The sequence below is a fragment of the Dendronephthya gigantea genome, unplaced genomic scaffold, assembly GCF_004324835.1.
Source record: "Dendronephthya gigantea isolate DGI-Jeju-01 unplaced genomic scaffold, DenGig_1.0 000172F, whole genome shotgun sequence".
Classification (NCBI taxonomy): Eukaryota; Metazoa; Cnidaria; class Anthozoa; order Malacalcyonacea; family Nephtheidae; genus Dendronephthya; species Dendronephthya gigantea.
The window spans coordinates 269,554-290,517 of record NW_021163182.1 but is presented as its reverse complement, the minus strand read 5'-3'; the positions used below and the strand labels follow the sequence as shown (position 1 = coordinate 290,517).

The window sequence follows — 20,964 nt, the reverse complement described above, 5'->3', positions numbered from 1 at the left end:
AAAAAATTGGCTAAATCTTTAGTTGTTCGTGCATTTCCGAAAATAAGCGGTATTTTTTTGCCCAAAAGATCGCAAATATTCACAAACTGATTCAACAGTAATGGCGGATAATAGTTTCCGACGGTTCGCGAATTTTTGAGTCCTCGGAAGATATCGTAGTTACGTCACATTCTTACTATCTATCTATCTATCTTACACAGACGATGACATAAAGGATTTTGCATAATGAGCAAATCCTTAAAAAATTACAACACATTTCAGGAAGAAGAAATTGAATGAACCGTATGATATCGATGTTTAACATCTGGGCTCCAGGTGAATATAAAAATAAATATTGAATTCGGTTTTCACCTGATTTTGAGAATTATCAAGAAATTCTAATAAATTTTCATTATCACGCTAAACCTCATACAATAATTATTGATTACTCGCCGCAAATTGAATTTCTTGAAACAAGGAGATCTTTAATGATGCCGATTACCTTTACCAATATAGCAATCTCAGGATGGTTCGGTCCTAATTGCTCGGATTGAATTTTCAGCGCCCGTTGATAATAATCATAAGCATGATCAAAAGCACCTTTTTGGCTACACACATATCCTAAGATGGTGTATGACTTGGCCACGTCAGTATTGCTCGGTCCTAATAGCTCTAATTGGATTTTCAGCGCCCGTTCACAATACACTTGAGCCTGATCACAATCACCTTTTCGGATACACACATTATTCAAGAGGTTGTATGAAATGGCAACGTCAGTATGATTCGGTCCTAATTGTTCCAATTGTATTTTTTGCGCCCGTTGACAATATTCATTTGCCTGATCAAGATCACCTTTTTCGAGATATACATTGCCCAGGTTGTTGTATGAAGTGGCAACGACAGTATGACTCGGTCCAAATTGTTCCAATTGAATTTTTAGCGCCCGTTGACAATATTCATTAGCCTGATCAAGATTACCTTTTCTGCTACACACATTACTCAGGTTGTTGTATAAAATCGCAACGTTACTATGATACGGTCCTATATGTTCCAATAGAATTTTTAGTGCTCGTTGAAAATATTCATTAGCTTGATCAAGATCACCTTTTCTGCTACACACATCACCTAGGTTGTGGTATGCAGTAGCCACGTCAGCATGGTTCGGTCCTAATTGCTCTAATTGCATTTTCATCGCCTGTTGAAAATAAGCATTAGCCTGATCAAGATCACCTTTTCGGGTACACACAAGACCAAGGTTGTTGTACGAAGCAGCAACGTCAGTATGATTTGGACCTAATTGATCAAATCGAATTTTCAGTGCCCTTTGAAAATAATCATTAGCCTGATCAAGATCATCTTTTTTGAAATACACATTGCCCAGGTTGTTGTATGAAGCAGCAACATCAGTATGGTCTGGTCCTAAATGCTCTTTTTGAATTTTCAGCGCTCTTTGATAATAATCATCAGCATGGTCCAAGTCACCCTGATCATTACACAACACACCCAGGCTATTGTATGAAGCAGCAACATCTGTATGCTTTGGTCCTAATTGCTTTATTCGAATTCCCAACGCTCGTTGATGATACTCATTAGCATGAAGGAAATCGCCCTTAACATTGCACAACACTCCCAGGTTGTAGTATGAAATAGCCACTTCAACATGGTTTGGTCCTAATTGATGTAATCGAAATTTCAACGCCCGTTGATAATAATCATTAGCCTGATCAAGATCACCTATTTCTTTACACACATTAGCCAGGCTGTTGTATGAACCAGCAACTTCAGTGTGGTTCGGCCCCAACTGTTCTAATTCAATTTTCAGCCCCCGTTGACAATAATCATTAGCATGATCTAAATTACCTTTATCAGTACACAACACACCAAGGGCGGCGTATGACTTGGCGACTTCAGCATGATTCGGTCCTAATTGCTGTAATCGAATTTTCAGTGCGCGTTGATAATATACATTAGCCTTATCAAAATCACCTTTATCGCTACACAACACACCAATGTTACTGTATAAAGTTGCTACGTCTGTGTGATTCGGACCAAGGTGATTTAATTGAATTTTTAGTGCCAGTTGTAGAAATTCCATCGACAGCTCATACTGACAAAAGCGATAAAGTGTGCTCCCCAAAGATATATACATTTGAGAAATGTCAGCTTTTTCGAAACGTAAGCTTAATAAGTATAATGCTTCATCGGGAAATGAATATTGTCAATAATTTCTTTGTGAAATGCTTTCAAATGCGGAATAGATTTGATTTTATCTTCTCTTTCACTAAAGTAACTCATTATTTTGACAACCCTGTAAATGTGAGTTATATTTTCTTCCTCGCTTGTACTTTTGTTTTCCGTATTATCTTTTTTAGATTTATCGAAAAGACAAAATGTTTTGACGGCTTCATGAACAACACGATGTAGGCGGACATCACCATTGCTACCATCCTGAACAAACAGCGAAGAGAGTTTTATTGCTGTAATGACGTCCTCCGCATCTACCTCCTGTTGCTCCTGAATATATTTTACAACAAGATCAAGTGGTGATGGTTCAAAAGATATCAGAGAGAAAAGGTTGAAAGCGTGTTCCAGGATTGTGTTATTCTCTGCACATTTTCTAACCGCTAGCAACACTGCCGTGCTCATTGTGGAGGAATATGCCGCTGAATTCATTTGCCGAAGACGTTCCTCGGTTAAACCCCTTTTACCCTTCTCAAGTTTTCGTAAATAATCTCGCCAAGAAAAATCTGAGCAACTATTGGTTATTTCTCTCATATACACGGCTGCCGCGGCCATTGCCAGTGGTTGACGATCCAACTTCTCCGCCATCTCATCTAGTAATGGGTCATTGACTTCGGTACACGATAATAGAACAAGCAGCTGGCGACACTCTTGGTCATTCATTCCATGAATAAGTGAGATATGCTTAGTTGAGGTGCTGTCTTGTGGGACAGCATTTGTGTTTTGTGTTGTTAATATAACTTGGCCGTTGTTCCAAACTTCGTCTCCCTTCAAAGGCAGTAGTGGGGATATGAGTTCTAGATTTTCCACATTGTCAACGATGATCCACCACTTTTTTCAATTTTTTATTCTGCAAGATATTTGCGATCTTAAATCTTTTATTTTTTCTTCTTTAGGTTTAGATGAACTTGAAACACTTTGCAATGCGCTCTCGTTACAATTCAGCCGACGACAAAAATCTTTATATGAATGAAGAAGAGAATCTAAATCTTTTCCGTTCAATGTCATTACAAACATTGCCTCGTCTTTCCCATGAACATCTTTGCAAATATCTTCACAAACTTGTCTGGCGAGTTGAGATTTTCCACTGCCTGGATTCCCAGAGATGTACAAATATGTAAGTTTGCCATCGTTATGACTGCGCAACTTTTCAAGGTATTCTCTTATCTCGTGTATCTTGTCAGAACGGTAAACGACTTCATGGGCTGGTTCAGAGGGAAGAATTATAAATGACGCAAACAGGTTTTTTATTCGAACGACTTCGTTGATTGACAGTCCCAATGCACCCAATGCATTCTCAACTTCTGTTGTCATGGTTTGAATGTCTTTATTAGTTAGCGTTTTGTCAGGTACATTATGAGTTATTTCATTTCGCAGTTTTCGAAGAGTGTCGATTTCAGTCTTTTCTGTTGTACTAAGACTACAACCGATTGAGTTGGAATAAAGAATTTTATCAAAAAGTACGGTACAATCCCATTCATTTGTATTTCCATTTTGAAATTTGGACTGAAGCATGGTCTTATTTGGTCTTGTTCGTTTTTTCTCCAGATTAAACAACTGACTACCACTGACGTTGGTGTCATCCCATGCTCCAAGAGAAGCCTGGTAACGTTTGTTCCATTCATGAATAAATAAATTCCTCAACTCCTTTCTTACAGCATCAGTGAGAATTCATTCCGCTCGAATGTAGTTTTGACTTTCCTCGCTTTCCCACGGTAGACCAGACATTGCTGATCCTAGAAATTAATTTAAACGTTTTAAAGAGCGAATTTGAGAAGTCTTTATGAAAATGTAGCCTTGTTTAAAAAAACGCATACAGAAACAAAAAAAAAATTCGAAAGGCCTCCATAGCAATCCATAGGCCTCCATAGGCATCCATAGCCATCCATAGGCCTCCAAAGGCAATCCATAGCTATCCATATGCCTCCATGGCTCTCCATAGCCATCGCATACAGAAACAAAAAAAAAATTCGAATTTCCAACTAAATAGGACTCAGGTAGTCCACTCTTCATTACTCTTTATTGAGAGAGTTTTGCCATATTTGCTATAACAATATAGATGGATTCTACTGCGAAATATTACCCGCGCGAAATCAAGTACCGAGTGAAAACTTGGAATAGACGATTCTTTTATTAAACATTCGAAGCGCTTTGCATTATAGTTATCGCGGTATCATAAATATTCAAGATAACGGCTTTGAAAGAAATTAATCAAAATATTGTCAATATTTACATCTAGTTGTGTAGCGTTAACTTGAGTTTAATAAACCAGACTTATTTTTCGACGACAGTTACCTTATCGTTATCGATATAAATATGGTTTTGTTCATACTGCTGTCCATAATGTCGTGCTCTGACTGGGAGACCTTTCCCGAACCGGGCCAGGTGTGTGGTGGCTAACTCCGGCCTGCCCTTCGTGCTGGCATTATCCTCTCTGTCTTTTTATCCCTCAGACGTTCCTGAATATCATCATCATATATACTTGTCATCAGCATGATGAGCTGACCGCAGTATGTAAGGGACTCCAAATACCAAGCATAAACTTAGAAGTTCTTGGATGCCTTAGAGCAGATAATCTTTTCTATATGCCTGACTTATTTGAGACATGTGGGAATCACATCATCGAGGTAATTGCTCATCGGCATTGCGCAAAAGTTGAAGTCGAGGCATATGGAGCGTGCATTGTTAGAAGATGAACGATAAAAACAAAAAACGGCTCTTTTAAGAGCCATCAAATCCATAAAAGATGTGAATGAAATATCGAGATAAACATATAAAATCACCCAATCATAGCAAACACTACATTTACAATCGCTAACACCGATTCGCCCAAAGTACCTTTTACAAACACGATATTATGAAATGTGAAAATAACGTGTACATTTGGTGTGACGTCATTGTACGCTAATATACACCACACATGTTCACGTGAAACTATTGTGTATTCCCACATGATGTTCGCGTGGCAACCTACTGTGACGTCAATGGCGGCATCCCTTTCATCCGTATATGGGGGGGGGGGGGATAATCTACCGCCAAAGCCACATTCAAAACAGCTAATCTTGTATTTTAATCATTTGGATTACCTTTCGATGCAATTACATACTATATATACATAATTCAAAATTCCTGTTCCGTAGATTAGCATATTCCTGCAGTAAAGCTAATTTGCATAATAACGGTGCTTATGCGAAATATCAATTTCGTAAAAAGGGCCGAAAGAGTCAATTAATTAATCCGTAGCCTTTTCCCTGTAGGAACACTGGGGCTGATTGCACGAAGGCTGGATAGCGCTACCCACAGAATTGTGATTTTTTCAACCGTTCTAAAAATGCTTGAAAAGCAATAAAATTTCATCTTTGGGACGAAAAATTATTAAAGAGAATCCTCAATTTAAGAATGCTAACATTTTATCAAAGTTATATGCAACAACAGGAGATTTTAAAAGCATGTGAAAAAGCCACTATCCGGTGGATAGTGTTATCCAACTTTCGTACAACCAGGTCATATATAATGTTTTGTTGTTGTTTTTTTGGGCACATGATTGTGTCTGTTTTGTTACAACGTATAAACCTTTTAATAAATGTTTGGAAGGGGTTTTAAACAATATTTGAATTTCGAACGTTTGAATGATGGAAATTAGTCATATGGTGTTTTTGAATATCGTGTTCAATGTCGTGTTGAATGCGGTGCGCACTTAACAGTGGTATGTGACTCGAAACCAAAATAATCAACACAATATATATCAAATATGAACCTCGATTTTATTTCATGTTCTACCAGGATGGAATTGTTCTATTACCCAATGTGTTCCTTGCAAATGGTCTCAAGATATCATTTTGATGTTTGAATGATTATATATAATCATTATATAGATAACTTAGAAATACCCAGACTCACTCTGCTGTTTTGTCTGATAATTTCAAAATGAAACGAATATCGCACACGGATTTCGGATTTCCCCTTTGTTATTTGTAGAAGTTTTGTAGGCTGCCGGTTATACTATACAGAAAATGTCGAGTATGATTTCAAGTGTGATTTTACGTTTGATGCCTTCACATTTTGAGGCCGTGTATGCGATAGCTGTCTCTAAATTCTAATCAAATGGTCGACAAACACTATCGCACTATGCTTAACACAACTCCCTCAATTTTGATAAATTTATGGACAGTTTTCCGCCAGGAGGGAGAGAACTCGGATTATAGAAATTATTTCCCATCGATTAAGTCGTAAAATATATGTATATATATACGATCACTAGGTAAAAGTAAAACGGCAAATTTAGCACAATGAAATTTAACAATTTCATGACCAAAACAATGAACACAATATATCAAATACGAACCTCGAGTCTATTTCATCATAGAAACGATGGAATTGTTCTGTTACCCAAAGTATTTCTATCAACGACACAGTTTTGAATGATTACTCAGAAATCAAGAGCCGATGAGCCAGTCTTCACCGTCTAGTCATTTCAAGACGAAATTAATTCGCATAAGGATTTATCCTTTGATATTTGATATCCTATTTTCAAGTATATTGTAACATTTTAGTGATTTTACGTCAGATTAAACAATCATCATCATCTTCTAATATAGGGCCTAGGCCTATTGCGCCAATGAGGCGCACAGGGCCAGTGGAGATTAAACAATGACAGGGTAATATCCTGCAGGATGCTGGATTTCTAAATCGTTATATCGTTTTAGTTCTAGCTTTGGTTCTAGTCATTCAGATAAACGATTTATTGATGTCTTACCATAAGAATTGAAGCCGAATGCACCTCGGTAATTTCATTATTGCATTATTGCAATAGTCTTAAAGGGGGGGGGGGGGGTTCAACGGGTAAATTAAGCTAGCGCACAACGTTATCTCAACGTTATCTAAAGGTTGTATTTAGGTTAAGTCATGACTGGACTTTATTTAAAGATCATAGGTTTCATTATTAGCAACGACCTGAAGTGGAATTGCCACGTAGAATACATTGTTAAAAAGCTAGTAGGAAGTTGTATTCTTTAAGAATTTGCGAAGAGCTGGGGTCTGACGAGGCAGTCTTGTATGAAAGCATAATTTTTAAAAAGTCTGTCTATGAGAAGGATATTAAAACAATAATAAGCGTAAAAGAGCACAACTGCCCAATGGAGTGTATAACCTACCCCAGATTTTGCTAAAGTAATGCAACGAACTGAAATCAAGAAATTAGCAAGTAGTTTGAAGTCTCGTCGGGTGGAAAGCTATTTAGGACGGTTGCTAGAGTCAAATGATTGTAAGCCATATGCATTTGAGGCTGCCCACCAGAATCTTCAATACTAAAAAGAGACACACTGAATCCTTCACTATGAATCTTAATGACACTGCTATCCGTGATGAAGTTTTAGATCATTTACAGTCCATTTCAGTTTAATCATTTAATAGCTGCAGTGATCCAGTAAAGGAATTAAAGCATGTTGCAAATATTACACACTCAGAAGTACTCCAAATTGGATTAATCTTTCACAGTGGGAAATGGTTTGAGGAGCGCAATAAGAGACTCACAACATCAAATTTAGGTGTAGTAGTTAATTGAAGAAAACAATTTTCCCAGCACCGATGCTTAACAAAATTAATTAAAAACCAGTTAAAACAGGCTAAACGTCGTGAACCCTACCAATGGGGAAAATATAAGGAAGAAAAGGCTATTACAGAATGCTTGTTAAGTGACAAGTGTCCTTTCTCAAAAAAGGATGCTTGCATAGAGGAAGCATGCAAAGACAAGAACCTTTTCTCGGGCATAAGTAATGGAAAAGTCCAACTGAAAAAGACACACAACTATTTCTATCAAATCCAAGAGAGCATGGCAACACTGAATGTGAGTTGGTGCAACGTTGTCGTTTTTACCAATAATGATTTACAATAAATTCTTATAACAAATATTGAGAATAAAAACATTGTTGAAACGAATTCTCTCAACATGTAAATTTTACATGTCGCAAATTTCTGGTAATGCTACCTGCGTATCAGCTGGAAACAAAACTTGGATACCCATTTGGTGAAATTCCAATCAAACCCTTGGCAGTGTTATAATTCTTATAGCTGGAAAATGTGATAGACTGGCTTCTGCATGATGATAGTGTTTCAATGAAAAACTCAGTACAATCAATAATATTCCTGGTGTTAAGACTTTCTTAAAGCATGAAGGCATGTAATCTTGAATGGATTTACGGCTGGGCCAAATTGGGAGGGTGCGGAAGCATTAACTGATGCATGAAGGGAATCCAGGTTTTAAAAATATGAGAAACACTGCTTGTCGAGATCTTAAATCTACGAGCAATATCTTGTAAAAGTAAGCCCAAACGTAACCTTGTCAGCACACAGAATAATCCCTATTCAGGGGACATTGATCTTTGTTTACCACAATTTGTTTGCGATACTAAAGTTATAGGAGCAGTGTTGGAACCATGATACACAAGGTGTTCACAGGCAGGAGAAACGTACTCATAAAAAGCTTTAAAACTTGCTATGAATCTTTCTAATCGGAAAGCACTTAATTGTACTTTTTTGATATCTTCTTCATGCTGTTTTTGTTGCTTCTTAATTGTTTTTTTAGTATCCTCAACCTCAACACCTGTAGAATTAATTAATCTCGCTAGTGACTGCATGCATCATCTCTTATTTCTTTACTAGTTTAACTTGATGAACATTGTGAATAATTATCATTGTCCACTGTTACTCTGCATTGGGCCTTTTCTTTGTTTACTTCTTGTTGCAAATATTGTTGGAATGTTGTTAGTATGTCTTTTTCCCTCCCACATTATGCATTGAACACACCGTATGGCTGGAACTGGGATCTCTTACACTATTACCATTTTTTTTTAAAAGTGTTACCCCCTTTTTCTTTTAATATCAGGATTCTTTGGAATCTGATGAAAAGACAGTTCAGGGTAAATTCGAGCACAAATGCGACAGAGGTTGTCAATTTCACGAGGCCTCAAATACCATTTTAATGCGCGAACATACAAAACAACTGTGTGATCGAATGCAAGGAAATATCCGAGCATCATATTTTAAAAAAAAAATTTCAGCCAATCGCATAATGAAAGGCCGACTCACGACCTGCTTTTGTTGCGGAGATCTAAATTTCACCTAGTAAATTCTGCAAAATATGTTTTCAAAGCATGTCACTCTCGGAGTAATTTCTCGGCTGATAATAGATAGAAACTCCATAAAATCACTCAGAATATAGAGAGCAGTGCCCTTTGCAGATAAAAAAGAATCTCGATTGAAGCAATAAATAGTCTAAAAACTGCCATATATTCCTCTGAAGGAAATCGCCCCCTCCAGCGGCCATTTCGTTCGAAAGCAACCTACAACCTCCTACCATAATGCTTAGGAGCGCGAAATTTATAATTCAAGTTGTCTATTTGCTGATCTTGCTAAGGCGTTTGATTTATTCCACCACAATATAATCATCTAAGAACTTGTTAATCTAAATATTTACTCAGTGTTCATACGTTGGATTAAATCCTTTCTTATGAATAGAGAACAGTGCCCGAGGATTAATAATCTACGTCCCTCACGCCTCATAGCGTTCCTCGAGAAAAAGCTTGGGCCCATACTCTTTGCTGTTTTGGTAAGTGGTAAACCCGCTGATGAGAAACTGACAAAGACAAATTAGGTTTGTGGATGAGGCCACCGCTGTTAAAATCATTGGCCATTGCGTGTCCACCTAGCGTTCTGCCTCTAGTTGTGGATGAAATTAGTACGCATCAAACAACTAAATTCACAAGTAATAACTTTGTCATAAGCAGTTTATTGAAAATAATTATTATTTTTATTATTATTATTATTTACGCTAAGACGGCTGGAATAATTTTGTACATGTTATAACTGTTGCAACCCTTCGAGATTTGAACCAACATTTTGCACACATTTTGCGAGAATTAAAGAAAGTGCTTGAAACTAAACGCAGTTCAAGGAACGTTTAAAGCATATACATGACTTTGGAAAGAGATCGCTTTTTTACCAGTGGCGTAGCCAGCCTGACGATTTAGTCATGCAATGTAAATTTTATGTTATTATCATTATTGATTTCTTCAGAAATTCATTGTTTTCACAGTCAATGAACACCAAAATATTAGCATATAGCATGACTAAATTGTCAGGCTGGCTACGCTACTGTTTTTAACTACATTTTATTTTAGGCATTTTTAAATATTTCCCGTCAATTTCCGAGACTATCTGATAGGCTCTGATATGTGGAAAATACTTCGCTATCCATATTTTTAATTTTAAAAGCCTTATCATTATGATATAATTCCACCCCTATTTCTACCAATCGCTGCATGAAAACATCTAATTCGTAAAAGAATTAGCTGAATGTCACCAAATATTGCTACGAAATGAAGCAAGTGATATCATCATTTACGATAGCTACACAAATATCGCTTCGTCATTTCTACAAAAAGCAGTTTGTAAAATTGGTGACACGAGAAAAAGCCGGTATATTTTAAAAATTAAATAATGGCATAGTTTGGCGCAGTTTAGAAAAAAATTACAACCCATTTCAGGAAGAAGAAATTGAATGAACCTGATGATATCGATATTTAACATCTGGGCTCCAGGTGAATTTAGAAATAAATATTGAATTCGATCTTCACCTGATTTTGAGAATTATCAGAAATTCTAATAAATCTTTATTATCACGCTAAACGTCATACAATAATTATTGAAGGAGATCTTTAATCATGGCGATCACCTTTACCAACTTAGCAATCTCAGGATGGTTCGGTCCTAAATGCTCGGATTGAATTGTCAGCGCCCGTTGCTAATAATCATAAGCTTGATCAAAAGCACCATTCTGGCTACACACATGACCCAGGCTGGTGTATGACTTGGCCACGTCAGTATTGTTCGGTCCTAATTGCTCTAATTGGATTTTCAGTGCCCGTTCACAATAAACCTGAGCCTAATTACAATCACCTTTTCGGCTACACACATTACTCAGGAGCTTGTATGAAGTGGCAAGGTCAGTATAATTCGGTCCTAATTGTTCCAATCGAATTTTTAGCGCCCGTTGACAATATTCATTTGCCTGATCAAGATCACCTTTTTTGAGATTTACATTACTCAGGTTGTTGTATAAACTCGCAACGTTAGTATGATTCGGTCCTAATTGTTCCAATTGAATTTTTAGCGCTTGTTGAAAATATTCATTAGCCTGATCAAGATCACCTTTTCTGCTACACGCATTGCCCAGGCTGTTGTATGAAGTGGCAACGTCAGTATGATTCGGTCCTAATTGTTCCAATTGGATTTTTAGCGCCCGTTGATAATATTCATTAGCCTGATCAAGATCACCTTTTCTGCTACACACATTGCCCAGGTTGTAGTATGAAGTGGCAACGTCAGTATGATTCGGTCCTAATTGTTCCAATTGAATTTTTGCGCCCGTTGATAATATTCATTAGCCTGATCAAGATCACCTTTTCTGCTACACACATTGCCCAGGCTGTTGTATGAAGTGGCAACGTCAGTATGATTCGGTCCTAATTGTTCCAATTGAATTTTTAGCGCCCGTTGACAATATTCATTAGCCTGATCAAGATCACCTTTTCTTTTACACACATTACTCAGGTTGTTGTATAAACTCGCAACGTTAGTATGATTCGGTCCTAATTGTTCCAATTGAATTTTTAGCGCCCGTTGATAATATTCATTAGCCTGATCAAGATCACCTTTCTGCTACACACAATGCCTAGGTTGTAGTATGAAGTGGCAACGTCAGTATGATTCGGTCCTAATTGTTCCAATTGAATTTTTAGCGCCCGTTGATAATATTCATTAGCCTGATCAAGATCACCTTTTCTGCTACACACAATGCCCAGGTTGTTGTATGAAGTGGCAACGTTAGTATGATTCGGTCCTAATTGTTCGAATTGAATTTTTAGCGCCCGTTGAAAATTCGTTAGCCTGGAAGATCACCTTTCTGCTACACACATTACTCAGGTTGTTGTATAACTGCAACGTCAGTATGATTCGGTCTTAATTGTTCCAATTTAATTTTTAGCGCTTGTTGATAATATTCATTAGCCTGATCAAGATCACCTTTTCTGCTAAAAACAATGCCCAGGTTGTTGTATGAAGTGGCAACGTCAGTATGATTCGGTCCTAATTGTTCCAATTTAATTTTTAGCGCCCGTTGATAATATTCGTTAGCCTGGTCAAGATCACCTTTTTTGCTACACACATTGCCCAGGCTGTGGTATGAAGTGGCAACGTCAGTATGATTCGGTCCTAATTGTTCCAATTGAATTTTTAGCGCCCGTTGATAATATTCATTAGCCTGATCAAGATCACCTTGTCTGCTACACACATGCCCAGGTATTGTATGAAGTGGCAACGTTAGTATGATTCGGTCCTAATTGTTCCAATTGAATTTTTAGCGCCCGTTGATAATATTCGTTAGCCTGATCAAGATCACCTTTTCTGCTACAAACGTTGCCCAGGCTGTTGTATGAAGTGGCAACGTCAGTATGATTCGGTCCTAATTGTTCCAATTTAATTTTTAGCGCCCGTTGATAATATTCGTTAGCCTGATCAAAATCACCTTTATTGCTACACACATTGCCCAGGTTGTTGTATGAAGCGGCAACGTCAGTATGATTTGGTCCTAATTGTTCCAATTGAATTTTTAGCGCCCGTTGATAATATTCGTTAGCCTGATCAAAATCACCTTTACTGCTACAAACATTGCCCAGGCTGTTGTATGAAGTGGCAACGTCAGTATGATTCGGTCCTAATTGTTCCAATTGAATTTTTAGCGCCCGTTGATAATATTCATTAGCCTGATCAAGATCACCTTTTCTGCTACACACATTGCCCAGGCTGTTGTATGAAATGGCAACGTCAGTATGATTCGGTTCTAATTGTTCCAATTTAATTTTTAGCGCCTGTTGACAATATTCATTAGCCTGATCAAGATCACCTTTTCTGCTACACACTTTGCTCAGGTTGTTGTATAAACTCGCAACGTCAGTATGATTCGGTCCTAATTGTTCCAATTTAATTTTTAGCGCCCGTTGATAATATTCATTAGCCTGATCAAAATCACCTTTACTGCTACACACATTGCCCAGGTTGTTGTATGAAGTGGCAACGTCAGTATGATTCGGTCCTAATTGTTCCAATTGAATTTTTAGCGCCCGTTGATAATATTCGTTAGCCTGATCAAGATCACCTTTTCTGCTACACACATTGCCCAGGCTGTTGTATGAAGTGGCAACGTCAGTATGATTCGGTCCTAATTGTTCCAATTTAATTTTTAGCGCCCGTTGAAAATATTCATTAGCTTGATCAAGATCACCTTTTCTGCTACATACATTGCCCAGGCTGTGGTATGAAGTGGCAACGTCAGTATGATTCGGTCCTAATTGTTCCAATTGAATTTTTAGCGCCCGTTGATAATATTCATTAGCCTGATAGAGATCACCTTTTCTGCTACACACAATGCCCAGGTTGTTGTATGAAGTGGCAACGTTAGTATGATTCGGTCCTAATTGTTCCAATTGAATTTTTAGCGCCCGTTGATAATATTCATTAGCCTGATCAAGATCACCTTTTCTGCTACACACATTGCCTAGGTTGTTGTATGAAGTGGCAACGTCAGTATGATTCGGTCCTAATTGTTCCAATTTAATTTTTAGCGCCCGTTGATAATATTCATTAGCCTGATCAAAATCACCTTTACTGCTACACACATTGCCTAGGTTGTTGTATGAAGTGGCAACGTCAGTATGATTTGGTCCTAATTGTTCCAATTGAATTTTTAGCGCCCGTTGATAATATTCGTTAGCCTGATCAAAATCACCTTTACTGCTACAAACATTGCCCAGGCTGTTGTATGAAGTGGCAACGTCAGTATGATTCGGTCCTAATTGTTCCAATTGAATTTTTAGCGCCCGTTGATAATATTCATTAGCCTGATCAAGATCACCTTTTCTGCTACACACATTGCCCAGGTTGTTGTATGAAGTGGCAACGTCAGTATGATTTGGTCCTAATTGTTCCAATTGAATTTTTAGCGCCCGTTGATAATATTCGTTAGCCTGATCAAATCACCTTTACTGCTACAAACATTGCCCAGGCTGTTGTATGAAGTGCAACGTCAGTATGATTCGGTCCTAATTGTTCCAATTGAATTTTTAGCGCCCGTTGATAATATTCATTAGCCTGATCAAGATCACCTTTTCTGCTACACACATTGCCCAGGCTGTTGTATGAAATGGCAACGTCAGTATGATTCGGTTCTAATTGTTCCAATTTAATTTTTAGCGCCTGTTGACAATATTCATTAGCCTGATCAAGATAACCTTTTCTGCTACACACATTGCTCAGGTTGTTGTATAAACTCGCAACGTCAGTATGATTCGGTCTTAATTGTTCCAATTTAATTTTTAGCGCTTGTTGATAATATTCATTAGCCTGATCAAGATCACCTTTTCTGCTACAAACGTTGCCCAGGCTGTTGTATGAAGTGGCAACGTCAGTATGATTCGGTCCTAATTGTTCCAATTTAATTTTTAGCGCCCGTTGATAATATTCACTAGCCTGATCAAAATCACCTTTACTGCTACACACATTGCCCAGGTTGTTGTATGAAGTGGCAACGTCAGTATGATTCGGTCCTAATTGTTCAAATTGAATTTTTAGCGCCCGTTTATAATATTCGTTAGCCTGATCAAGATCACATTTTCTGCTACACACATTGCCCAGGCTGTTGTATGAAGTGGCAACGTCAGTATGATTCGGTCCTAATTGTTGCAATTTAATTTTTAGCGCCCGTTGAAAATATTCATTAGCTTGATCAAGATCACCTTTTCTGCTACATACATTGCCCAGGCTGTTGTATGAAATGGCAACGTCAGTATGATTCGGTCCTAATTGTTCCAATTTAATTTTTAGCGCCGGTTGACAATATTCATTAGCCTGATCAAGATCACCTTTTCTGCTACACACATTACTCAGGTTGTTGTATAAACTCGCAACGTCAGTATGATTCGGTCTTAATTGTTCCAATTTAATTTTTAGCGCTTGTTGATAATATTCATTAGCCTGATCAAGATCACCTTTTCTGCTACACACAATGCCCAGGTTGTTGTATGAAGTGGCAACGTCAGTATGATTCGGTCCTAATTGTTCCAATTGAATTTTTAGCGCCCGTTGATAATATTCGTTAGCCTGGTCAAGATCACCTTTTCTGCTACACATAGCCCAGGCTGTGGTATGAAGTGGCAACGTCAGTATGATTCGGTCCTAATTGTTCCAATTGAATTTTTAGCGCCCGTTGATAATATTCATTAGCCTGATCAAGATCACCTTTTCTGCTACACACAATGCCCAGGTTGTTGTATGAAGTGGCAACGTTAGTATGATTCGGTCCTAATTGTTCCAATTGAATTTTTAGCGCCCGTTGATAATATTCGTTAGCCTGATCAAGATCACCTTTTCTGCTACACACATTGCCCAGGCTGTTGTATGAAGTGGCAACGTCAGTATGATTCGGTCCTAATTGTTCCAATTGAATTTTTAGCGCCCGTTGATAATATTCATTAGCCTGATCAAGATCACCTTGTCTGCTACACACAATGCCCAGGTTGTTGTATGAAGTGGCAACGTTAGTATGATTCGGTCCTAATTGTTCCAATTGAATTTTTAGCGCCCGTTGATAATATTCGTTAGCCTGATCAAGATCACCTTTTCTGCTACAAACGTTGCCCAGGCTGTTGTATGAAGTGGCAACGTCAGTATGATTCGGTCCTAATTGTTCCAATTTAATTTTTAGCGCCCGTTGATAATATTCGTTAGCCTGATCAAAATCACCTTTATTGCTACACACATTGCCCAGGTTGTTGTATGAAGCGGCAACGTCAGTATGATTTGGTCCTAATTGTTCCAATTGAATTTTTAGCGCCCGTTGATAATATTCGTTAGCCTGATCAAAATCACCTTTACTGCTACAAACATTGCCCAGGCTGTTGTATGAAGTGGCAACGTCAGTATGATTCGGTCCTAATTGTTCCAATTTAATTTTTAGCGCCCGTTGAAAATATTCATTAGCTTGATCAAGATCACCTTTTCTGCTACATACATTGCCCAGGCTGTTGTATGAAATGGCAACGTCAGTATGATTCGGTCCTAATTGTTCCAATTTAATTTTTAGCGCCTGTTGACAATATTCATTAGCTTGATCAAGATCACCTTTTCTGCTACACACATTACTCAGGTTGTTGTATAAACTCGCAACGTCAGTATGATTCGGTCCTAATTGTTCCAATTTAATTTTTAGCGCTTGTTGATAATATTCATTAGCCTGATCAAGATCACCTTTTCTGCTACACACAATGCCCAGGTTGTTGTATGAAGTGGCAACGTCAGTATGATTCGGTCCTAATTGTTCCAATTGAATTTTTAGCGCCCGTTGACAATATTCATTAGCCTGATCAAGATCACCTTTTCTTTTACACACATTGCCCAGGTTGTTGTATGAAGTGGCAACGTCAGTATGATTCGGTCCTAATTGTTCCAATTGAATTTTTAGCGCTTGTTGATAATATTCATTAGCCTGATCAAGATCACCTTTAACGCTACACAACACCCCCAGGTTACTGTATAAATTTGCTACGTATATGTGATTCGGACCATGGTGATTTAATTGAATTTTTAGTGCCAGTTGAAGAAATTCCATCGAAAGTTCATACTGACAAAAGCGATAAAGTGTGCTCCCCAAAGATAAATACATTTGAGAAATGTCAGCTTTTTCGAAACGTAAGCTTAATAAGTATAATGCTTGATCGGGAAAATGAATGTTGTCAATAATTTCTTTGTGAAATGCTTTCAAATGCGGAATAGATTTGATTTTATCTTCTCTTTCACTAAAGTAACTCATTATTTTGACAACCCTATAAATGTGAGTTATATTTTCTTCCTTGCTTGTACTTTTGTTTTCCGTATTATCTTTTTCAGATTTATCGAAAAGACAAAAGGTTTTGACGGCTTCATGAACAACACGATGTAGGCGGACATCACCATTGCTAGCATCCTGAACAAACAGCGAAGAGAGTTTTATTGCAGTAATGACATGCTCCGCATCTACCTCCTGTTGCTCCTGAATATATTTTACAACAAGATCAAGTGGTAATGGTTCAAAAGATATCAAAGAGAAAAGGTTGAAAGCATGTTCCAGGATTGTGTTATTTTCTGCACATTTTCTAACCGCTAGCAACACTGCCGTGCTCATGGTGGAGGAATATGCCGCGGAATTCATTTGCCGAAGACGTTCCTCCGTTAACCCTCTTTTACCGTTCTCAAGTTTTCGTAAATAATCTCGCCAAGAAAAATCTGGACAACTATTGGTTACTTCTCTCATATACACGGCTCCCGCAGCCATTGCTAGTGGTTGACGATCCAACTTCTCCGCCATCTCATCTAGTAATGGATCATTGACCTCCGTACACGATAATAGAACAAGCAGCTGGCGACACTCTTGGTCATTCATACCATGAATAAGTGAGATATGCTTAGTTGAGGTGCTGTCTTGTGGAACAGCATTTGTGTTTTGTGTTGTTAATATAACTTGGCCGTCCTTCCAAACTTCGTCTCCCTTCAAAGGCAGTAGTGGGGATATGAGTTCTAGATTTTCCACGTTGTCTACGATGATCCACCACTTTTTCCAATTTTTAATTCTGCAAGATATTTGCGATCTTAAATCTTTTATTTTCTCTTCTTCAGGTTTACATGAACTTGAAACAATTTGCAATGCGCTCTCGATACAATTCAGCCGACGACAAAAATCTTCATATGAATGAAGAAGAGAATCTAAATCTTTTCCGTTCAACGTCATTACAAACACTGCTTCGTCCTTGGCATGAATATCTTCACAAACTTGTCTGGCAAGTTGAGATTTTCCACTACCTGGATTCCCAGAGATGTACAAATATGTAAGTTTGCCATCGTTATCACTGCGCAACTTTTCAAGGCCTTCTCTTATCTCGTTTATCTCGTCAGAACGGTAAACGACTTCATGGGCTGGTTCAGGGGGAAGAATTATAAATGATGAAAACAAGGTTTTTATTCGAACGACCTCGTTGATTGACAGTCCCAATGCACCCAATGCATTCTCAACTTTTGTTGTCATGGTTTGAAAGTCTTTATTAGTTAGCGTTTTGTCAGGTACATTATGAGTTATTTCATTTCGCAGTTTTCGAAGAATATCGATTTCAGTCTTTTCTGTTGTACTAAGACTACAACCGATTGACTTGGAATAAAGAATTGCATCAAAAAGTACGGTACAATCCCACTCATTTGTATTTCCATTTTGAAATTTGGACTGAAGCATGGTCTTATTTGGCCTTCTTCGTTTTTTCTCCAGATTAGACAACTGACTACCACTGACGTTTGTGTCATCCCACGCACCGAGAGAAGCCTGGTAACGTTTGTTCCATTCTTGAATAAAGAAATCCCTCAATTCCTTCCTTACAGCATCAGTGACAATGTATTCCGCTCGAATGTAGTTTTGGCTTTCCTCGCTTTCCCATGGCAATCCGGACATTCTGGTTCCTAGAAATTTATAATAATTTAATCTAAATATTATAAGGAACAAAATAGGACAGTCGTTTTGATATGATTAAAAACATTTAGAATATTTTTTTAATGAGACCGCACTTATTGAAAGAAAAATCGTTTTGACGATGTTAAACGACTAGAAATCAAATCATCATAACCTGACTCGCATTGTTAGTTTTGTTGCCAAAACGTGAAGATTGAACCTTAATGATATAAACAAACCGCGAACGTTCTGAAAATTTAACGGGAATAATATCCCACGTTCATGGGGCTAAATGGGAATTTGGAAGAAACTATCTTCAAATAAAAAAGTGTATGTCGATTTTTTTTTTATATTGACTGTTCCTGGCTTGAATTTGAAGTGTGTATAATTCCACTCGAAATTAAGACTCTTTGAACCTCTGGAATTTACCTGCATCGAGTGAAGTGCCAAAAATCCTAATTGATTTACCCTCACCTATTAATAAAGTCTTTCTCAAAACGAAGCGGTGTAATCTGCAGGAATTTTTGATTACACAGATGACTGCAAATTGCATGCAAAGTTTGGTATTTTCAAAGCGCCTTAAAGCAGTATATCAAACTTATTCGAATTGCATAAAAAACTTACATAATTCAAGAAACATATGACAACTCGGCTTCTAAAATGTATATTTTTGTATCCAGATGAAAGGTTGATAGGGCTGTAAGGCATTTGCGTATAGGTGCCTGAATTATCCTAGAAGACACGCGGGTTTCCCCAGTCAAATTTCCTTATTTGCACGATCTTCTTTAACGAATATAAAGCGTTGCATGAGCTGCGAGATACCTTGACTACGGAAAATTATTCTATTCGTAATGAACACCATGTCAACCTAATTGACTGTAAAACTAGTCGTTTTAGAAACTCGTTTTTACCTTCAAGTATCGTAGCTTATAATGACTCATTAAAGTAGTTTTTAGAATTTTATGAATTAGCTATGGATTGTCTGTTTTGTACTTTTCTAAATAATTTCCCTAGTATAGTTGTAAATTTAATATTTTTACTCTGTATTTGTATATTGGATATTCTTACTGTAAATAATCCTGTATACTTCAGCTTTTGTAAGCTGCTATCCAGATTATTGATAAATTCAATACCTGTTTAGCGTAAATTGATATAGTGTGCCTTGTGTGTTATTTCTCGTTGCGCGAACACAATTTAAATAAACAGTAAAACTTTACGAAATCGTTGCCGGGTATAGAAAGAGTGAATTTCAGCTTACGCCATCTGATGCGTGGGTGGTTTATATTTGGATATTACGTTGCTTCTGAGTGTTATATATGAACAAATCATGCATCAATGTACTATAACATAAGTCTATATGAAGTACTTACTGCTACTTCGGAACTTTAAGATATATTCTTCACTTTTAAATCGTGTTCTAAAGAAAAAAGGTTAAATTGCAACATGTTATTTGTATCATGCTGATTATCGGCAGTCGACATAATGCACTGCTATGTGCAAAATTTTGGTTCTTTTGAAAAACTTACCGAGTGAATTTGTAGTTCCCTATACTTAGTTCCACTGATGTTCATAATTGTTCGATTCTAAGTCTTGGCAGATATTTAACTGATCAAAAGTGATTGAAGTTGCCTTACTTTGATACAATTCAACAATCCTATCCGCCACAATTCCGCTTTTATGACGGCTAATTTGCATGGTCACTGAAGCCATACATTCCACGAATAGCAGAGTTTCGAAACAAACGTTATAATTTAACACATTTCATTTGTGGCTCTGCCTCGCTGGGATAAAAGGATTGAGATCGTCCTGGCAATCTGATTGCACTTAGGGCCCTGTTACACGGTGTAATATATATATATATATATATATATATATATATATATATATATATATATTTATATATATATACTGTTAATTCAAAAGAGTCATTTTGACTACCCATGGAGTCGTTTCAAAATGACTCTTGCAAAACAGTTAGAATGCAAATTAACTTCTCAAAAGTGTCGTTTCAAAAGAGTCATTTTGATTTTTGACTCTCCTTTGACATCAATTTTACTCTTATTTAGAGTCATTTCGACTCCTTTTTGTCATCGATTTTACTCTTATTTGGGGTCATTACGACTATTCTGTGGCATTAATATTACTCTTATTTGGAGTCATTCGAC

General features: G+C 37.4%; 4 protein-coding genes across 4 annotated transcripts; all 4 read right to left on the bottom strand.

Annotated features, from left to right (window-relative positions):
* Window positions 1–424: 424 nt before the first annotated feature.
* Window positions 425–2,160, bottom strand: LOC114538014 (tetratricopeptide repeat protein 28-like). The gene has a single exon (XM_028559124.1). It carries the CDS (start codon window positions 2,126–2,128, stop codon window positions 425–427), a length of 1,704 nt encoding a protein of 567 aa, XP_028414925.1. The 5' UTR covers window positions 2,129–2,160.
* LOC114538013 lies at window positions 2,154–6,717 on the bottom strand. Its single transcript, XM_028559123.1, has 3 exons — window positions 6,566–6,717; window positions 3,086–3,956; window positions 2,154–3,055 (listed from the first exon to the last, which is right to left on the bottom strand). The coding sequence occupies exons 2-3, from the start codon at window positions 3,733–3,735 to the stop codon at window positions 2,161–2,163; spliced, it is 1,545 nt and encodes a 514-aa protein (XP_028414924.1). The 5' UTR covers window positions 3,736–3,956; window positions 6,566–6,717; the 3' UTR covers window positions 2,154–2,160.
* A 5,843-nt stretch (window positions 6,718–12,560) lies between these two features.
* Window positions 12,561–14,865, bottom strand: LOC114538011 (tetratricopeptide repeat protein 28-like; the record flags this gene model as incomplete). The annotated part of the gene is made up of 2 exons (XM_028559122.1): window positions 12,561–14,231; window positions 14,314–14,865. Coding segments are annotated over 2 exons (2,223 nt in total), but the record flags the coding sequence as incomplete, so codon positions are not given.
* Window positions 14,866–15,351: 486 nt separating this feature from the next.
* Window positions 15,352–20,211, bottom strand: LOC114538010. The gene is made up of 3 exons (XM_028559121.1): window positions 20,170–20,211; window positions 16,831–18,810; window positions 15,352–16,578 (listed from the first exon to the last, which is right to left on the bottom strand). The coding sequence occupies exons 2-3, from the start codon at window positions 18,800–18,802 to the stop codon at window positions 15,455–15,457; spliced, it is 3,096 nt and encodes a 1,031-aa protein (XP_028414922.1). The 5' UTR covers window positions 18,803–18,810; window positions 20,170–20,211; the 3' UTR covers window positions 15,352–15,454.
* Window positions 20,212–20,964: the final 753 nt, after the last annotated feature.

What these genes read in the sequence shown, in the direction of transcription:
- LOC114538014 (XM_028559124.1), bottom strand. Translation starts at nt 2,128, where the DNA reads ATGTATATATCTTTGGGGAGCACACTTTATCGCTTTTGTCAGTATGAG.
- LOC114538013 (XM_028559123.1), bottom strand. Translation starts at nt 3,735, where the DNA reads ATGCTTCAGTCCAAATTTCAAAATGGAAATACAAATGAATGGGATTGT. An exon ending in AAAATAAAAGATTTAAGATC is followed by an intron (nt 3,056 to 3,085) that starts GCAAATATCTTG and finishes AAAAAATTGAAA; the next exon opens with AAAGTGGTGGATCATCGTTG.
- LOC114538010 (XM_028559121.1), bottom strand. Translation starts at nt 18,802, where the DNA reads ATGTCCGGATTGCCATGGGAAAGCGAGGAAAGCCAAAACTACATTCGA. An exon ending in GGTGTTGTGTAGCGTTAAAG is followed by an intron (nt 16,579 to 16,830) that starts GTGATCTTGATC and finishes GTAGCAGAAAAG; the next exon opens with GTGATCTTGATCAGGCTAAT.